The sequence below is a fragment of the Erithacus rubecula genome (genome assembly GCF_903797595.1).
Source record: "Erithacus rubecula genome assembly, chromosome: Z".
In the NCBI taxonomy this organism is placed as follows: Eukaryota; Metazoa; Chordata; class Aves; order Passeriformes; family Muscicapidae; genus Erithacus; species Erithacus rubecula.
Genome location: NC_136661.1, coordinates 669,439 through 683,877, shown reverse-complemented (window position 1 = coordinate 683,877; position 14,439 = coordinate 669,439). Strand labels below are relative to the sequence as shown.

The 14,439-nt window shown below is 35.8% G+C and overlaps 1 protein-coding gene across 10 annotated transcripts in view; it reads right to left on the bottom strand.

The window, feature by feature from the left end:
- The window catches only part of SLC24A2 (solute carrier family 24 member 2), a 106,280-nt gene that overhangs the window by 27,732 nt on the left and 64,109 nt on the right, over nt 1-14,439 (bottom strand). For 3 of the 10 annotated variants that reach the window (XM_079330166.1, XM_079330163.1, XM_079330165.1), the window contains one exon: nt 5,277-5,327. The exons of the other annotated variants lie outside the window; for them this stretch is intronic. In XM_079330166.1, coding sequence (XP_079186292.1) covers nt 5,277-5,327 — 51 coding nt within the window. The remainder of the gene's footprint in view (nt 1-5,276; nt 5,328-14,439) is intronic. 10 annotated transcript variants of the gene reach the window in all.

The window sequence follows — 14,439 nt, the reverse complement described above, 5'->3', positions numbered from 1 at the left end:
TGCCTTGATAAGTCTTTCTATGTAGGACTCTTCGGATATCTTGTGACAGCTTATGATGTGTAGAAAGTTGATACATCTGCCTTTCCTGATTTATCCTGATTACTTTTAGTCTTTTAATATTTTAAAAATATTTTTTAAAAATTTAACTGGTGGCTATTTTACAGCACATTTTTCTAATTAAAAATAGGATTACAATACAGGACCTATGGCTCTTTTAATTCTTTAACTCCACTTTAAAAATTCCATTGAAAACTGTTGGTGTCTCTGCAGCAAATCCAGCACAGACCAGGAGATATTTCAATGCAATTATATGAAAGACAAACAGTGGAAAGTAAAAGTAAGAAGCTATTTGGATAACAGTCACTTGTTGCCAAGTTAAGAACTTGGAGAAATTCCAAGCACACAAGGATAAATCATTAGTCAGGAAAGAAATCCTCTCTTCCTGCCTTAAAACAGAGGGTTCAAACCCCTGTACCCACAATTTTGTATGTGAAGAAGCATATGAGCAGTTCACAGGGACTAGCAGTCATCATTTGCGGGGAAGTGGAACTAATTTCTCAACAGCAAGCCACTTGGAAAGTAATAAAAATCACCACAGATATTTAATAAGCAGAACTGCAGTACTGTCCTTTCTGCAGTCCCTGTGTTTTCACAAACATCATACTCCAAAATAAAAAAAAAAACCAACAACAAAAAACCAAAACCCAAAAATCCCCCCACAGAATTAGCAAATCACAATATTTTGCAAATATTATCTTTTTTGGCACCCGGAGTAAAACGCCTGCAGAAAAGTATTTAAGCATAGAACACAATCATAAATAACAAGGCATCCATTATTTCACTGCACAGAGTAAGAGGGAGAGATTCTAGTTAGAAGGGAAGAAGTAACAAAGAGTTAAAGAAAGAGAGAGTGAGAGAAAGAACAGGAATTTTTTGGGATAGCAGATAAAAGATGAAAAAAACACAGAAAAAATACAAATCATATCCACAAATATTTTAAGCCAAAATGTTGAATCATGGCAGTTCCTATCTTCTTTTGAAAGACTAGGGGCATTTAAAAATGCTTATCCAGAAGAATTAGTAGATATTAAAAATTGCCTGATATAATTTTAGTTTGCTAAAGGATCATGCTAGCTTTCAGACTCCAACTCAGTTTTACATGTTTGAGAATTCAGCTTGTGATGTCTCATATATACAAATGCATTCTATGCAAGCAATGAAAATGATGCAGCTGAGACATTTTCTGAAAAATATCTGTGGAGCTATCCATGTCTCCACCTATTTCAAGAGGGTGTAGGACCTTTCAATTAAAGGTTCAGTTTTAGAGGTTAATTAAAATGATAATGAACCTAAGGATCTTCTAGTATTTTATTTAAGATTGTGTAAAATTGTGTAGGTTTTCTTAACAGAGAAACATGGCCATTATTGAACTGAAAAGAAAATATCTCCACAGAGATTCACACCAGCTTAATGGAATGTGTCAATTTTTTTCACATTTACAAAAACCTCCCAGAATCTTTAGAAATAATTTCTGACACTGACTGTTAACCATTTTAAGTTACAGCATTTCATTCAGGAGATTGTTCCACAGTTGTAAGTCACTGTCACGGAAGTTAAAATCAACATTTGAAATGGAAAATGTATTTTGCTTTATTTCTCAATAGATGCATGATTCAGTTTACATTGTTTTACATCATTACCTTCCATTAGATTCACTCAAGGTAGTTAACAAAAATGCAAGGAAATGATTAAAATGCATTATTAACTGTCAAAAACATGAAACTGAAAAAAGCAGTAGTACTTGCTTGCATGAAAACAGTGAAAAAGTAAAAATACAGCAGAGCAATGCCCCCTCCCTCTCTCCCTTTCTCTACCATTTTCCTCCTTTAAATCAAATCAAAACTTGTTCACTGAAGAGGAAGCACAGAGCCACCAAGAAAAAGGATCTGCTGAGGATGAATCTAAGTCATTCCAATTTTCAGAAAGCCACTAGGGTCAATCTTAGGCACAAATATTCTCTCATGTCTTTCTTCTTATCTTTAGGTGGGGTCATTAAATAAAGCATAGGGATCTTATGTCACTGTTCTTATTTCTAGAAGTAGGTGCCTATGTTTCCTCTGGAACAGTTCTATGTACTATGGTTTGACTAAATAACAGAGATTTTCGCAACAGCTAAAATAATGAAAGTTTAGGTAAATGACAATGATTTAGGACGTGCCTCCATGCATGTCCTAAAATAGGACAGATTGATAGAGAAAATTCTTAGTTAATCTAGGTTCACTAAACTCCAACAGATTTGGAAGCTCACTTTGGTTTGCGAAGAAAGAAGTAGAAGGAAGAGGTGATCAAGGCCAGATGGTTACCAATGAAGGTAGCTTAAAACTACATGGTTTTATTTTGAATATATACAAACAAATTAGTATTGTATAATGTAGATATGCGTTGATCTGCATAAGCATCTCCACCTGGCATCAGTTGGCAGAGATTCTCCTCCTGATAAAGGATATATTAAAAAGCCAATCCTTTATCTCCAAACTGAATTGCAGTCTACGGGCTCCCTGGGTCAGAAAAATATCTCATTTGATGTGAAAACACTTCTTCAGAAATTCAAGAAATTAATTTTAAAAATTCAAGACTCTACCACTTGCCTTGTTTTCAGTCTGTGATCAAAGGAAAATTACTATATCTGTGCAGGTATAGCCAAGCTTTCATGGTGAAACATGTTAAATCTGTGGCTGTTGAGCACTCTGAACTGTACTTACTAATTCTCCTCATGACCTGCTGTGGAACATAATTAGTGAGTCATTACAATCAATTCCAGAAATCCACCCTACATGCTACCTCCTTTAAGATCAAGCAGAAATGTCACATGAAAACACATGCAATCTTGACATGCTGTAGGCTTTCGGTGAAGCACAAGGTTGCAGAGAGGGTCTCGTCTCATCTTGTAGGGCACATTTACTCTCTCAGTTTGACCTGAATAATCTAAAATTAACTTAAAGTCACTTTCAGACTAAAGAGAAATGAGCAAAACAATAAAAATCAGTTTCTAATATATGGAGCACAATGCTGCTCTGGCCATTAGGTTGAATCTGATTGTGCATTATAGCTTATGCATTACTTCTTGTCTGACTGTTCTGATGCAGCATGAAGAATAAATGCACCTGAGCTTCTTCACTCGAGGACTGAAATAATATTCCCTATCTCCACTGCAGGCTTGAGGGCTGGACATAAGGATGTACTTTATCAGAAAAAAAAAATCAATGGATTTGTAACTGGATTTATGTGCTCTTGTGACCATGTTGCTGTGCAAACGGTACAAAAACCTCAGTCAAAAAAAGGAAGAGAAAGAAGAAAATGGGTAATGCTGGTAAGTCTGATGCAGAGTCATAGCAATTTAACTCCTGAAAATCCAAACAGAAAGCTGAAAATATAGTACACTTTGATCAAAATACAACTTCTGAGATACCCTAATCATTACTTGCTTTGTGAAAGACAAGTGAAAACGATGATGGTTGTATTTGAGAAGGTAAAGTGTATCACAGAGCTTCCTTTTTATTTCTGCCTCTGGATTTTTCCTGCTGCTCAAGTATGGTCCTGGTTATTCATGAGAAAAACATTCTGAGATTACATTGAATATTAAAATCATTACTTCTGCACAGGCACAGTAATAATATACATATTATTATGTATATATATACAATATACTGCAACAGGTGTTTCCCTACAAATAACTATCTTTGGATGTCAATAGAGTATTTATGAATTTCAGAAGGCTACTTTTGAGATAGCAGATTTAATACTTCACCATAAAAAATAAAATCCCCAACATACCCAGGTTTAAGGCTACAATGCAAAGCTACCTTTTAATCTTTATTGTAATGAAGACTGAGATAAGACATACTGCAAAACTTTTGCTCTGGTAGCCATTTCTAAGTGGCCCAGGTTAATGGCTACTTATGGGTGTTTGAGACATGTATTTAAACAACACAGACACCACTGTTTACCTGTTAAAATTTATTTTCAGACACATTTTCTTATGTTGGTGCCACCCCTGTGAACCAGATGCTTAATGGAGTGCAGTGAGGCAAGACCATTCTACAAGCTCAGACCTGCCACAGATGAAAAGAGTATCTCCCAACACCTGGTGCAAAGGTGCACGGGACCATCTCCCACAGCCAGCCCCAGAACCCAATGGTTATATTGGTGTATCAACAACAGATACAGACAGAAGGAAAAAGACGTTATCACTTCCCATCCTCCCTGAGGAATTATCACGAGTAAGTAATGCAATGAAGGTTCTCTTAAAATCTTCAAGATTACTCAACACTAGAAAGCAACTGTGTTTTTTAAAAAGAGAGAATTAGGGTATTTGTGTTAAAATTCCAAGATTAAAAACAAGTAGGAATAGGTGGGTAATTTTTCTACAGGACTCAAGACTTTCCCCATCCCCAAACATGGTGCTAAGTTCTAAACTTAACATAATGAAAACATCTGTCTGGCAGTATAATCAAAGAGCTGGAAAAGAGGCCCTGATCCTACAGACAATCAGTCTGTAGGGTCTCAGTTCAGGGATAATTCCAAATTGCAGAAATGCTGACCACACTAGGGCGAAAAGCACGTGCTAGAAATTCAGTACAGAGTTAGCTGCTTTCCTGAATTAGTATGATAGAACTGCAATGCTTTTGAATCAGCAGCAAAATTTCCTGAGATTTCACTAAGCCCTGGTTCAGGCCTTAATTACTTCCTTCTTGTAGTGCTAGAATGAAGATTTCAAACTGCAATTTTTTTGCATTGCAATCAAGCATACAATTAAATACTCCAGAAATAAACATGCCTAATTTTTAAAGGTTATTCATTACTTTTCAATAATACAGTAAACTGAAGTCACTTACAATTCTTCTGAGTGATTTGAAAATCCAGACATTAGTTCCTCTTCTTGAATGCATTGTAAAACATAGTATCAAATAAGCACCTACAATATATGTTATACTGTGCCATATAATTTGCAAGTATGGTTTTGCACATGTTCTTTGCTGAAAGCATCCCATTTTATTTCTTTACCTGAAATAGCAGAACTGAAATGTTGAAAACAAAAACTTGAAAAAAGAGTAATAACTGACGAAGCCATTAATAAAGACATGCAAAAAGGAGTTATTAAAAAATGTAGAAAATGAAAATAGGATCAAGAAAAACAAAGAAAAATGTAAACACATAAAAGGCGCTCAGAGGGCTTCAAAAAAAGCTCATACAAACAATTCTAAAATATGTCTTACCTTCTTCAGTCATTGTGTCATAATATTTTAGGTTTCCATATGATCCAAGCTCTATAACATCACAGTAAAAGACACAAAGATAAGGAACCAGCAGACATTCAAGAAATGTACATGTTTTTTGCATGGGCTTCATAAACTGGAACAGTGATTATGCAAAACATTTTCCAGGACAATGAAACAGAGATTACAGAAATAGCACTGCTTTCCCCTCCAAAATTTCACAAGTCATTGACTTTAGCTAAAGTGTTAAACTTGCTAAAGTGAGATGTAGGAGAAGCACTGAAATCTAGAATTTAGCCTTTCAAGTTTCTTGCCAGTTTGGTGCCTTTACATTTGGGAAAAGATGATAGACCTTAAGAGTACCTGTCTCCCAAACACTGTTTTGATACAGTGCTGATGTTGACTGGCTTTAGAGGGGCTACTTAATTTAACCACTCTCTTGTCACTTGTGAAATCACAAAAAAAAGTTACTTGCTTCATCAGGTGATATGAGACCCAAATTAATTAAATAATTAAATCTATCTGAATATATTGCATTACTATATTCTATCAGGGCAGAAAAAAAGAATGGAATGCAGAGGACTCCAGGTCTGTAGGGCTAATACTGTTTGTTTCTGTGTGATACTCTTGCATGAGATCAACTTTCTACTCCAGATGTGACTTTACTCTCCTTTTCTTGAAGTGCTTTTTTCTTATCATTTGGCATATATGTTATGATATGTATAAACACAGTAATTAATATAAACCTAGAAAACAATAATGAAAAATTAAGCTCAACGAGGAATTTGTAAATGGCTGAGGATATGTGGATGACCACTCATAATTTTAATGTAAAGTTTCGCAACTGAGTTTCTGAGCATCCACCCTTTCACAGAATGTAACTGCTAAAAAATGAATATTTAACAGTTTGATGATGGTTTTTTCTTTACAAATTTTCTTTTCATATTTATGAAACAGCTTAAGTAATTAAATGCAAAAGGATACCAAATTATTTTGTTTTTCAATGATGTATGATGATTTTTCAACAATTTTTCCAAAGGCAAATTTCAGTAGAGGCCTGGCTATTAGTTTTTAACTGTTAAATACTGTGATGATATCAAATCTGACACTTAGAGAGATATATTAAAAAAAAAAAATTACATTATTTGCAGAGACAGAGAATGCCTTATGCCATGTAAATAAAACATACAGGATATTATAATTGTTATTTTTTAGTACATATGATTGGACTGTAATTATTTTACATAGGCATATTATAAAGAAACTTACAAGTATTCCTATACTCTTGCTAGTACAATGCACTGCCTTACTTGCCCATAAGTAAGTCAAATAGGATAAGACACTAAGTCTCTTTTAAAGCAAAGAAAAATGTAATTTAAAGATATAATTAATTCTATTGTTTTACAGCAATAAAGAATGCATGTTTTTTAAAAATGTTCTTCATCTTGCAACAAAATCTTTGTAGCTCCTAGTAATATAAAAAAGGTATTTTCTTAACATCCTAATTTTAGCCCTAAAGATTTAATTTCCTTACCTGGACAGAGCTCCCAATAACTCCAATACGGACTTCCCTATATACAGCATTTACTTGTCCTATTTAATAAGGGCTCGGAATTTGCTGATTCTACAGGCAGCACCTTTGCTTGTGCTCACTGATCTTTGCCTACATGTTTCTGAGGTCTGCTTTGCCAGAACCTGGGCAGAGGCATTCACTGGAGATTGAGGACAGGACTGGAACGCATACATCAGAAAGAGTATGCCAAAAGGAGAGTGTAAGAGTAAATAAAGAAATGGAGGCACATGGAGAACAAAATGTTGGCAGAGAGGGACTGCATGAATGAGGTTGAGAAGAACATTGCACCACAGTAACAAACTTCAGCATTAACAGAATAACATGGGGCTTCTGACTCAGCAGGTGAAGCAGAAGATATTTCAGAGGAAACCAACAACAACTGTGAATTCTAAATCTCAAAAAAAACCCAAACCCAAAACCCCAAGAAACCAGAGTGGCAGAGCAAGGCAGGACATTTCACACACTGGCAATCTCATTTAAATCTGTTTGCTTCCCATCTGAAGTGAGAGATAAAAGACAAACAGGAAAGGAAAAAACAGTAGATCTGACCTTATAGAGAGCAAAAAAGAAGCAAAACAAGGCGATTCATGACAGTGCATGATGCTGATGATAATCATATTCTGAGCACTTCAGGAATTCAACACACTAAGGATTAAACTAGGTTAATTCCTGCAGTTAGCAAAATTATTTCCAGGAAAACTCTTATCTTGCTGGTGAGATTATGTTTTCCAAAGCTTATAGTCCTATATCCAGAGTGGAAGACTTTATACAGTCATCAGCCCACTGACTGCAGTGTACTACAATGATCCCAGAAAACATCAGCTGCATGCATTCACGCAAATTATATTTGAGGGTTTTAAGATTACTTAGGCCAGTGTTGCTTGGCAGCATGACAGATCTGCCTCTATACAGTCTGACTCCAATATATCGTACTTCTGCTGTAAAATTTGTCTGCTTTTGTTTTTGAGTTCTTCTATTATATCCAGATATGTTCTGTTTAATATAAATTTAAGTAAAATGAAGTACTTTTCAGGAAAAAAAAATTGTATTGGAACAATTTCACAGCTTTAGGAGTAAACTTCTTTGAAATGAAATTGAAAAGGATACTTGAAAAATTATCCCTAAATCAAATACAATTAAAACTTGACAATTCCATTTCTGTAAGCATGCTATGCAATTCCCATGGTGAGGTCACAGTAGAAAGACTGGATGACAGCCAGTACCTTCATCCCTTCTGGTCACATGAAACAAAGAGGATGCAGAGATGCAGCTTAACAGCTGATCCCCAACAGTTACAGACTCACTGAATTAATTTGTTCCCTTCTGCATATTTTTACACCAGAAAAGAACAGAAGGTTCCTGGCAATCCTGTCTGACATTCCTGAAGTATTACAGCAACATTTGTCTTACTATCTACTATTCCCTACTGTGTTTGTAGGTGTCACACAACACCAAAGGAAAAAAATTGTTCATTAATGGGTTATGTTATTTGTGACTTCAAACTATGTTCAAGACACCCAGCATTGCTTCACCAAGAGAAAATTCCTGCCTGACCAACTTAGTGACCTTCTATGATGAAGTGACTACATCAGTGGACCAGGGAAGAGCTACAGATGTGACTTACCACATTCTGTAAGTGACCTTCTGTAAGATCCCCTCATGCTCCCTCTCACGGAATTGTAGAGAGATTCAGCTGTTTAATGGAAAGAAATTGACTGGATGATTGTATCCAGAGGGTAGTGTTCTATTGCTTATAGTCCTGATGGACACTGACAATGAGTGGTGTCCCTCTGAGATCAGTCTTATATTAAATATCTTCATCAACTACATGGACAGGGGAGATCAAGTGCATCCTCAGAAAGTTTGAAGACAAGATCAAGATAAGTGATGCAGTTGACACATCCAAAGGACAGGATGTCATTCAGAGGGACCTGGACAAATGGGAATGGGAATTCCATGAGAAGTGAAACAAGACCAAGTGCAAGGCACTGCAGCTGGGTTGGGGCAGCCCCTGCTTCCAACACAGGCTGGGGGATAAACAGATGGAGCGCAGCCTTAGGGAGAAGGGCTTGGGGGGGCTGAGGGATGAAAAGCTGGACATGACCCAGCCATGGGCACTCACAGCCCAGAAAGCCAAACATGTCACGGGCTGCATCCAAAGCAGTGTGGGCAGCAGGGGAGGGAGGGGATTCTGCCTCTCTGCTCTGCTCTGTGAGACTCCACCTGCAGTACTGCATCAGCTCTGGGGTCCCAGCACACAAAGGACATGGATCTGTTGGAGACATTACAGAGGAGACATGATCAGAGGGATGGAGCCTCTCCTATGAAGACAGTACATTTGAATTTTTCAGCCTATAGAAGAAAATGCTCTGAGGAGACCACACAGCAGCCTGTCACTTAAAAAGGAGAACTGCAAAAAAGATGGGGACAAACTTTTTAGTAGGAGTTACTGTGGTAGAAAGTAGATTCACATAGATTCACACTAGACATAAGGAAGATATTTTTTATATGGAAGATGTTGAAATAGTGTCCCAGATTGCTCAGAGAGATGTGGTAAATGCCCCATGCCTGGACATATTCAAAGTCAAGATGCACAGGGGTCTGAGCAACCCGATCTGGTTGAATATATCTCTGCTCATTGCAGGGAGATTGTGCTAGGTGATCTTTAAATGTCCATTGCAACCAAATTATTCTATGATTCTATTATATAAGATAGCTAATAACTTGGTTTATTTTTCACTCACTTAGTATAGTACATACGGTCTGGGATTAAATTCTCATTTCTGTCTTCTAAATATATAGCCGCAGGCTGACAAAGAAGAAAAACAGAACCAATATTTCTCTTCACTCTCCTGTGACTAAGATCTCATATACAGACTGCAGCTGACCCTAGTAAGGTTAGAAATTAGCCTGTCTCAGAGTTTCTAGAACCACTCATAAACCATACAGATATTTTAGAGACAGCAACCTGCATTACTAAAGGTATGTATCCCTTAATGGAAAATATTAAATCAGACTCTCAAATGAAAGAAACTCCTTGTGGATTTCTTCAACAAGCATGATATTTTCACTTCCTATTAAAAATGTATTTGTATGAGAATTCATGTCATGCTCCTCCAAATTAATTAAAAGCTTTAAAGTTGGTATATCTATTATTTAAAACAAATCTGGTAAAATGAAATTACTGATGGCAATCCCATAATTTTTAGTACAGTTTCACTGTTGCATTTACTAGATGCTCCTTTTGTTTGACTTCTACAGTCATGAAGGTGTCAATCACATGTGTTAATCAATCATGTGTTAACAAGGTGTTAATCCTCAATCACATCAGTGGGAGCTTGTCTTAAAAGAAATTTTGAGGCATTCTGAAACAAGCAGATGGAGAACATATACTTTTCCCAAGTTTTTGTACTCATAAATTAAAACTACCAAAAGGTTGAATACTTAAGAGATTGAAGAGAAGTGAAAATAAGGGCTCAAAACTGGTAAGTAAATTAAGAATATGCATGCAGCATAGAACTTAAAAGTTAGTAAATAATAATGAAAAATTCTAAACTTACAAAGGTTGAGTACTGGAGACAGAAGAAAATTTTCGTGTGAGAGGTTGTACACATAGTTCTGAAAGTTAGCAAATTCCTGGTTACCAATACATTATTTTCCCCTTTACATCTTTTTGATGTGACCTCTGATTTGCACTTTTTACTGTAATCATGCTTAATTGCATGTCCTTTTTCATTGGCGTTTTTTAAAAAGCAGGCCAAAAAACTAGTCAAAGGAATCAGAGGAATTCATATGATAACATTAAGGAGGACAAGGATTTACTTTACTGTTTTTTTTTTTTCAGACATCATGGTTTTGAGAAAACTTAATTAGATAATCAGTCTCATCCATAAACAGAAAAAGGAGGGCACTTTAAAAACTCTTCTTGATAAGTTGTAGTGACTATCCAAACTAAAGTGGAATCAAAATTTGATTTGGCTTCAGCAATGATGTTAGATTAGGAACAAAGATATCTTGATGATACAAACTTGTGAAAGATCTAGTGAAGATTAACATTACAGGTTTAAAATTAGAGTCCTAACCTCTAAGAGATCTTTAACAAAAGCAGATGCTTTTGCACTTACACTATTAGAGGAAAAACACACAAAGAATACCATCAACTGAAGGCTGTCAGGCATTGTGAATTTTAAAAAGAAATAATTATTTGAAAAATTTTTTTCAGTGAATCTCATCTTATTCGAACTCCTATCATTTACAAACTTCATAAACCTCTTAGCTTTCTTACTGAGTAATTATATCTAATCTGGGGTAGACTGGGACTGCTCTTGGAGTTCGTATGTAATATCACTGCAGAGGAGAGAAAACAAATATTATTTTAAAAAGCAAAATACTTAATTCTCCTACTCCATCCGGATGCTGTACCCTACATTTTCACTTGTGGATCTTCCAGCTGCCAGTCCTTTAAAAATGGAGGCTTTGCCACTGAGCTGTTTCTGTAGAAAATGCAAACAGATCCCTTTTCAATATAAGTAACGCAGTTAAAAATTGCATTGAATTTCAGAATTGCATCTTTTTTTGCTTATAATACTACCAGTTCTGCTTTATTAAAACTTATAAACAAATACACAAAATAAGGCAAATGAAATCTTTCAGATATTTGGCTATTGGGCAGTACATTGGGAGTAACTAAGTAATTTAGTACTTTGTGCATCTGAGCTCTAATAACATATGTAGTCATCTTTCATCTTGTCTTTATATTGCAAGCCTTCTATTCCTGTTCTGTGTCCTCATCCTGGGGTTTTTTTTTGGGGTTTTTAAAAATATTTTAGGTGGTTTTACCCTGAAAATTATTTTATTAGAGTTGTCTGCTTTTATATAATTGGTTTATTGCAATTTGATCAAGTTGGACTGTGAATAGAAATAGAACTAAAAATTTTTACAATTATATCAGTAGAGTTTCTGGGCAGCTTAAGATGGCGAGGACATCCAAAAGCTAGATCTACCTATTACTTTGCTCTTAGTGCAACATTTCAAATCAAGAGTGAAAATCCACTGTTTTCAGCCTATACCTCTAACAAATCTTCTTGTTGTGACAAAAGGAAATCTCTCAGGGTTTTAATTTATATGGCTAAAGAGCAAATATTTTTAAGGGGATGGCCAATGACATACGCAATGGAGCAGAAAGTAAATTAAATTACTATTGCATGTCAGACACAGATTTTAATATTTTTAGTGATTTTATTTTTCTTAAATTAAAGTATTAAATTGCTTATTCCTGAGAGCTTTGCTTCTTCTTCCCTTATAAGATACCTTCGTTCCATCTGTCATCAGCTCTTGAAGACAAGTGCCAAACATTCTCTACAATATAGTAGCACCAAAAGACAACCAATACAACAGAAATGGCTTGGCCTGGATCAAACAGAATTCCTGCTGACCTTAAAGATGGTATTTATCTTCAAACAATTTTCAAACATTCATGAAAATAGGAATTCCAAGGTGAAGAAGTGAAGACCTCATTATGCTGACGATAATGGGAGTTCAAGAACTGGTTCTAGTGGGATCAGGATTTCCTTGAGTGTCTGTTGGGTGAGGCATCATAGGGTCTGCAAACCTACAACTCCAACTGAATAAATTCCAGCTGTTTTGCTTTCCAGCATATCCAAGAAGAATAACAGAAAGACAGCATGCCTTCCTTTCACTAGCCAGTCATAAAATCCAACCACCTTGTGGACAATGAAGTAATCTGTCATGTGCAAACTGTATTAAAGGAAATCTCCCACTCTCAAGTTCAATGGAAAACCCCTCATAGACGTACAGGTTTACACATTATTTATGTTCTTTATTGTTCATATTTTCAACAAAAAATTCTGAGTTAAGAAGAAACTTAAAATGAAGCTAAAGCCATTAAGCATATAAATACAGAGTCAGGACAGCTGTACCCTGTGCTGGGATCATGCTTGTATTTAAATATTCATGTCTTCCTTGCATCCTTTGTAGGGAACTGCAAGAAGAATATGCTGTCTGAAGAGCAGGGCATCACTGAAAAATATTATGAAGAAGCGAAACAAGAATTCTGCCTGCAGTGTACAGCTTAAGTAGATTATAGTTAAAACAACAAAACAGGGCATGCAGAAATAAATTGTTGTGGAAACTGACAACAAAACAAATGCAAGGATTATATTTCAGATTCAAAACTACATTAAAAAACCATCAGAAAACTTTTAATTTTTACATTTTTCTGCCTACAAAGACCAATACTGATTTTAAAAGGAGATCTATGCTTCAATTTTATGTAACTAGAAATTCTCTCAATGAAACTAGCACAACAGTGAGTTGTGCCTTCTCTCTGAGTTTTGGGAACCTCTGAAGATAAGCAGAACTGGTACTTATTGCTACAGAGTTGGAGAGCATTATAAAAGAGAGCTGAATTTTCCCACAGAACTGCCCTTTCTGTGAGAAATCTGTATGACTTTCATTGCCCACAAAGTTACATATAACAAAAACACAGTCAATTTTTAATACCTGTGGTTAGGATAAAAGTTGCAAACCTACTCATTCTATAGTCATGGAAGTTTTCTGATATATGGAAAAAGCAAGACCTATGTCCTGAATGTATGACAAGAATGAAATGGTTCATGTATGCAAGCTAAATAGATCCACTCAGTAAAATAATTCAGACTTTGAATGTCTACTTTGTTGATCATCACTATATATTTATGATTGACATTTTAAAAAATGAGCTGAACAAAAAACTTCATAACAGATTCACTTCACTAGCCCAAGACATAGTTTTTCTCTATGCCAAAACCACACATTTTTATAGGCAGCTCAGGTTCCACAGCTGTTACAGTGACATTTATATCTTCTGTGTGTTACATGGAAGTTTGCAAATACAATTGCTATCCATTCTTCACCTTGAAGTCCTAAATAATACTGGGGGAGACAGCTATATAATTTCTCTTCTGACAGATATTTACTAGGTTATCTAAAATACTGTCTCTGCTCATTTAACTAGATGTGCCCTTAGCTGCATGTAACCCATATGGCTTTCAACTCTATACTGTTGCTAACTGTGGCAGTGTGGAGTGCTTGATGTTGGAGATACTTTTAAAATACTCATCTCATCTACATTATCATGGAACCTCAGGTACCTAAATTAGGAACACAATTTTGGTGGTCTCTACTGTAGTTGAAACATAGTGAAAGGTGAAAGAAGACCTTGCTGGAGAATTATATTTCTTCATCTATCTCATTTTAGATAGATGTTTGAAAAATTCTTCAGGAAAAAGCTTTCTTCTGTTGCCTGGAAAGACTGGCCTGGAGCAGAGACTAGACAGAGCAAAAGGAATAAAATAGGTATTTATTGAAAGGATACACTTTGGTCAGTGCAAGAGTCTGGCCAGGGCTACACCCAAATCAAATCCAAGATGGATCCCAGTCAGAAGTTTTACACTTTTTAAAGTTTTGGTTAATTATCCAAACACAGCCCCAGGTTATGAAGTCTCAGCCCCCTGGCTTGCCCCTTTCCCTCACCGTTGTTTATGCTTTTTGAGTACCAGTTGTCCTTGATTCTCTAGCTGGGAAGCTGTC